Source organism: Octodon degus, unplaced genomic scaffold (genome assembly GCF_000260255.1).
Source record: "Octodon degus isolate 3935 unplaced genomic scaffold, OctDeg1.0 scaffold00017, whole genome shotgun sequence".
Lineage (NCBI taxonomy): Eukaryota > Metazoa > Chordata > Mammalia > Rodentia > Octodontidae > Octodon > Octodon degus.
This window is the reverse complement of record NW_004524593.1, coordinates 16,230,295-16,235,956: the sequence shown is the minus strand read 5'-3', so window position 1 is coordinate 16,235,956 and position 5,662 is coordinate 16,230,295. Positions and strand designations below refer to the sequence as shown.

Here is a 5,662-nt window from a genome sequence, read left to right as displayed (position 1 = left end):
GCAGCGCCCCCGTGGATGACGACGGTGCCAAGACCGCGCACACGATGCAGCGCCCCCACGGTGTGCTGATGGCCTGCTCTCCTGGAGTAGCTTAGGTGTGGCCCTTCCCCAGGGTGAGCACGGTCCCAGCAGGTGTCTTCATGCTGTCCCCAGAAGCACGGCTCTGTCACTGTGTCATCTTGAAAATAGAGGTCCAGGCTTTTCAGTCCTGGACAAGCCTGTGTTAGAGATAAAATGTGCCTCAAGCTCTGGAGGAGGGCGGAGCGGGGCACTAATATTTTCAACATAGATTTGTATATTAGAAAAGAAGCACAAATAACTTCAGGGTTCGTAGAAAAGGAACCTAAAGATGTTCGTTAAGAGAGGCAGGGGCGTTTCTGGGTAGCCCAGAGGGTAGGATGTCACGTTTAGGCCAGGGTCGAGGGTACCGCCTCCTCCACCGTGCAGGATGGGGTTGCTTAGGTGTTCAGAAGAGCTGAGAGGATGGTGGATGTCCACGCCTGTGGACACTGTGTCGCGTTGGTCACCTCTGAGTCTGAGGATGTGGGTGAATCTGTGTGCGGGTGCGTGTTACTCCTTAACCATTTGAAAGTCGGTAAAAGCACCATGACATTTTTACCCCGAGTGTCTTGGTTGATAGCTACCACCATTCTCTGCTCTCAAAAACCAAGGTGGGTTAACGATAACACATTCGTGTCATTCAATTTCTATTTTTTATGTTTCCTTAATGTTCTAATATGTGCTTTTCCAGTATTTACTGTTTACTCATAGTAGTAGCGGCAGCACACGTGTGTAGCTCATAAGAACTTCCCTTGTGCTGCGCAGTTGACACCTGCATATGCCACGTCTGACTTTCTTTTTCCTTCCTCCCCTCTCCTCCCCGTCCCTCCCTCCGTCCCTTCCCCTTCGAGAAAGCTCTGTCTCCCTACTTCTTACTGTCATCTTTTCTTTTGCTCTTTGTTTATGCTTCGGCTTCCTCCTGTACGACCAGCCCTCTGGTGTCGTTGCCCGTCTGTCTGCTCTGTGTATCTCCCTGAGCGCTGTGGTCCGGGGCGCCTCCGTTTGGCTCCCTGCGGCGCCTGCTCACCTTTCCTTCAGGCCCAGCCCTGCTCCGCTGTGCCGCGTGCTGCGTGCCGCGTGCCGCGTTTTCTGTCCCCATTCCTCTCAGATGGGCAGAGGCTGCGTCCAAAGCTTAGCTGGTGCGAGTAGCGCTGTTACAAACACGCGCAGTTGGGCTCACTGTCAGGTGACATCTTTTGCTCTCTGAGGAAGCTGCAGAGAAGGGCAGTAGCTGCGTCTTCTCCTCTGTTTTTGGCACTTCCTCATTTCAAGCCCGGGTTTGACCCACATCAGTGCACTGCATTTGAGATTCCTAGTTCCTGCTGTCTTACTCCAGGGCAACTCCTACTGCCCCTCTGCTTGTTCCCCTTTTAAATTTTTTTCTTTGAGGACATTGGCCTTTAGAAGAATCAGACCAGTTTTCTTCTAATTTTTTTTAAAATCAGTGCCTAATGTTGGATGTTTCTTGCAAAAACAAGCTTTAGGAAATCAGTTACGTGCAAAATAGGTATTTCTAGGAGATGCATCGCCAGACTGCCCATTAACTGTGGATGGGAAGCCATCGCTCGGATCACTGTCATGCTGGGGCAGGTGATGTACTGTAAAATGATCCTACGTAGCAAAGTAACGCAAGGCGGTTGTCGAATATCCCCACAACTTACAGGCTTTTAAGCTATGAAGTTGGGCTTGGTGATGTCACCAGGTAGCCCTTCAGTGATGTCACCAGGTAGCCCTCCGGTGATCACTTTCCTGTACACACCCATGGCCAGCCGAGCCTGGATTCCTTCCTATTTGTGAGTCTTGTTGGCGAGAGAAGCCGCGCTCATCTGCGCATGCTGTGGTGCCCTCGGCCTTTGATCTCACCGGCTCCGCATTCCAGATGTCGCGCTCGAGGATGTGTGGGGAGGTTGCTTGCTGGCAGAAGACAGAAGCAAGTCAGCACATTCTTGGCTCAGAGTTTAAGGGGAGACACATCCAGGGGTAAAGTGCCTGGCCAGGATTGGAAGCGCGGCCTGCGCCCATGGAGCACATCTTTTTCTCTGTTTGACGCTCTCTGGAGAATGTCGGCCTTCAGATGTGGCCACTCCTTGTGTTTCAGGAGGGTGATGGGAATCTATCAGCAGCCGTGCGCGCCTGAGGGGTTTGTGTTTGAATGCCGGCGTCCTGTCCTTCCCCGCAGGGTGGGTCCCTCCGTGTTCTGGGTCCCTATCTCGAGATCAGGTTGGCCAGCTTGCAGGTAAACAGGGTACACTGCCAACGTAAAGTGACTTAGAAATGCTAATGCATTTCGCCCGGCCAAGATACTAGCATATGTATTTGAGGCCCTCATAAAGCATAGACCTGTCACACCAAGGAATGTGCCGAGGGCGAGGATCCAGCACCTGCTCTGGCAGCCAGGCGTGTGTTGTGCTGGGTTGCAGGCTAGACCCTGGCAGCTCCGTGGGCGCAGTACCATGGGCAGTGGCCCGCAAATGTGATAACGTCTTATTTATTTGTGTGAGAAACCCCTACAAGAGTACTAATTCTTGCTGTGCTTCTAGGTGACTTAGGGCTCAGGGACAATTCTGCGTCAGGGATGGATAAAGGGTGTTAGACCTGGGCAGATTGGCCTGAATTAGGGCACAGAGTTGACAAGGCGGCCCAGGATCCTTCAAGCCTAGAGCAGAGTACACCATTCGGATGGAAAAGCTTTCAGAAAGCAGCAGCACTGCCGGCTCCTCCGGTCACTCCTGTTGTTTCTCTTCTGCGTCCTCCGCGGGATCGCACTGCGTTTTCATGGGGCGGGACAGTGAGGTGCGGGAGGGGCACGCTGTCACTGAGCTAAACCTGCCGTGACTAGGTGACAGGGCCTTTTCATCCTGCGTTTTGTAGAGGATCAAAGTAATGGCTGGGTGGCTGTGCCCATCTGTCTAAATATTTGTTGAAGAAAAGACAAAGGGATGTGGTTTTAAGTGCATGAAAGAACTCATATGTTCAGGGTGGGAAGTGGCTCAGTGGTAGATCCTGGGTTCAATCTCTAGGAGTAAAAGTACAGTAAATTAACACACACACACACACACACACGAGTGGGGCATGGTGATGCCTGTCTGTAATCTTAGCACTTGGATCTGGAAGGCTGAGGCAAGAAGACCACCAGCATAGGCTACACGGCAAATTCAAGGGCAACCTGGACTGTCTAGAGAGACTCCCTCAAAAAACAAAAACTCAATTACTTTAAAATTGTTAAACTCCAGCGCGTGACCAGGCTGTCCTTTCTTTCCGTCCTCAGCTGTCCTGCAGAGGCCACGCTGGGCATGGACACCTTTCCCCACGCCTGCAGGAGCACAGGTGGGATGTGACCGCCCAGTCACGAAGTCCCTGAGGCCTTCGCGGGGAACCCGCAGAGCGAGCCATGCCTTTCGGCCTGAAGCTCCGCCGTACGCGGCGCTACAATGTCCTGAGCAAGAACTGCTTCGTCACCCGCATCCGCCTGCTGGACAGCAGTGTCATCGAGTGCACGCTGTCCGTGGAGAGCACTGGCCAGGAGTGCCTGGAGGCCGTGGCACAGAGGCTGGAGCTGCGGGAGGTGAGTGGCAAGCGGGACCTTGCTGGGGGCCAGGACCTCAGGGCTGAAGAGCCGCCACCTGCCTGGCCCTGGCTTGCCCAGGTGATGTGTGCAGAGAAGCATGTTGTCCTGAGCACAGGCGCGGGTCAGGCGTCTGACACGGGGACCCTGCCTAGAACTTCTAGTGGCCCCTTCCCATGTGTCTCCGGAGGCTCAGGAGAGAAAGACGTGAGAGCATCTCCCACTCACGACGTTTTCTCTCCTTAGAACAGTTGTGTGGGGTGCTGGCATCTTGGCAGCAGGGACGTGTGTCGGGGAAGCGCCCACATGCGGTGGTGGCTGCAGCTGCTTTTTGTTTGTTTCTGTATTTCCCTCTTCAAAAAGAAGCAGAGCAGGAGCCCATAGAGCGAGTGTGAGCAGGAGCCTCGGAGGCAGTGACTTGTCCCGGAGCACAACTGCCATGGCTTGGAGTGGGCACAGTGCAGTTGACCTGGGCTGCATCCTGGCCCGGTTCATCTTGTGCTTCCCGGTGGCACCACCCAGGAAGCCCCTGCCACAGTGGCGCAGTGGGCTTGACACTCACCGAAAGCCTCCTGTAAAGTGTAATCACAGATTGTCTGAAAAGATGTGCAGCGATTGTGCTTTTGAGGTCAGATCAGATTAAGTAAGGATGGCTTGTGTGCAGCAGTGGGGGAGGGGAAATGTGTCTGGGACTTGAAGTCGAACTGCCGCTCTGTGCTTTCTAGCTGTGTGGCCTTGGGACATTACTGGCCCTCCCCGTGCGGCAGTTATCACACCTGGGAAACAGAGGTAGCAGCTGATTTGCCAGGATCACCATGAGTCTTAAAATAGATCCTGTGTGGGAACTGCACCGCTGCCTAATAACTCATCATTGTTTAAACTTGAATGTCTTACAAATCAGGTTTGTGTGGATTGGATCCCATTTCTAAAATGTATGACAAACAGTAATCAGAATAACTGGTCCTTTACTGCAGTGTGAATTGAGCGGTTTCCACACGTCGCTTTATTATAACTCTCATGCGAGTTGTCCCGCTTGCTGGGCCCACGCGACAGAGGGCATGGTGCTCCGGGTACCCTGAAGGGTGGCATTGCACTGCCGGGGCCTGCAGCTGCTGCACACCGGGCCGGGAAGCCAGTGGCCAGACATGGAGGTGTGTGGTGGGATGAAAGAGTGGTGCCGAGCTGGTGTGGAGTCCAAAGAGAAAGAAAAGAGGGACAGTGGGGCGTCCCACTGGGGTTGTAACCCACTACTGAAATGCCTGGGGGCATAGGAAGGCGGCAGAGGACTCCTGGAAGGAGCGTGACTCATCGCTCACTGGCCAGGGCAGCCAGCAGAGAGTAGCACAGAATGACAGTGGAGGAAGGGACAGGAGTGGCAGGGCTAGCGGTCGTTAGGGCCAAGTCAATAAAAGAACTGCTTAGGAAAACGTGGGTTTTATTGTTTGTTTGCTTTTAAGGTCAAAACATTTAGGTAGGAGTTTCTGTTTGGGAACTCTAGTAAGGAGGAATTCTTTTTTTTTTTAATGTGTTTAGTACAGGGTCTATAGTGTCTCACTACACAGATCAGACTCAGTGATACTCCTGTTTACAGACTCCCAAGCACTGAGATTACAAGCGTGCACCACCACGCCCAGTCTCAATTGTGTCTCAGTGCACACCTAGGGGTCGAGCCGGCACACCAGAGATTGGAGCCGGGTCCCTGTGCCTGCTTAAGCAGGTGCTTTAGTCCACGGAGATATCTGGTTGGCCCAGTGAGGAGGAAATTTAAGAGAAAGAGACTCATGAAAACAGGATTCTGGGGCTGAGGTCACAGTTCCTGTGGACCTGTGGGCTTCAGCTCTTCTCCTTTTCTGCTCATAGAATCTTCAAACTCTGCTGTATCAAAAAGGAGGGGGGCGGGAAGAGAGCTCAGGGGCCAGGGAGATAGCTCAGGGCCTGCAGAGATAGCTCAGGGCCTGCAGAGATAGCTCAGGGGCTGCGGAGATAGCTCAGGGGCCGGGGAGATAGCTCAGGGGCTGGAGAGATAGCTCAGGGGCT

At 53.4% G+C, this 5,662-nt stretch overlaps 1 protein-coding gene across 1 annotated transcript in view; it reads left to right on the top strand.

Moving 5' to 3' along the window:
- Ptpn14 (protein tyrosine phosphatase, non-receptor type 14) overlaps positions 1 to 5,662 on the top strand; it is a 171,736-nt gene that overhangs the window by 57,433 nt on the left and 108,641 nt on the right. Inside the window, exon 2 of the mRNA XM_004626869.2 lies at positions 3,329 to 3,625. Within this exon, the coding sequence (XP_004626926.1) occupies positions 3,452 to 3,625 (174 nt within the window). The 5' untranslated portion in view covers positions 3,329 to 3,451. The remainder of the gene's footprint in view (positions 1 to 3,328; positions 3,626 to 5,662) is intronic.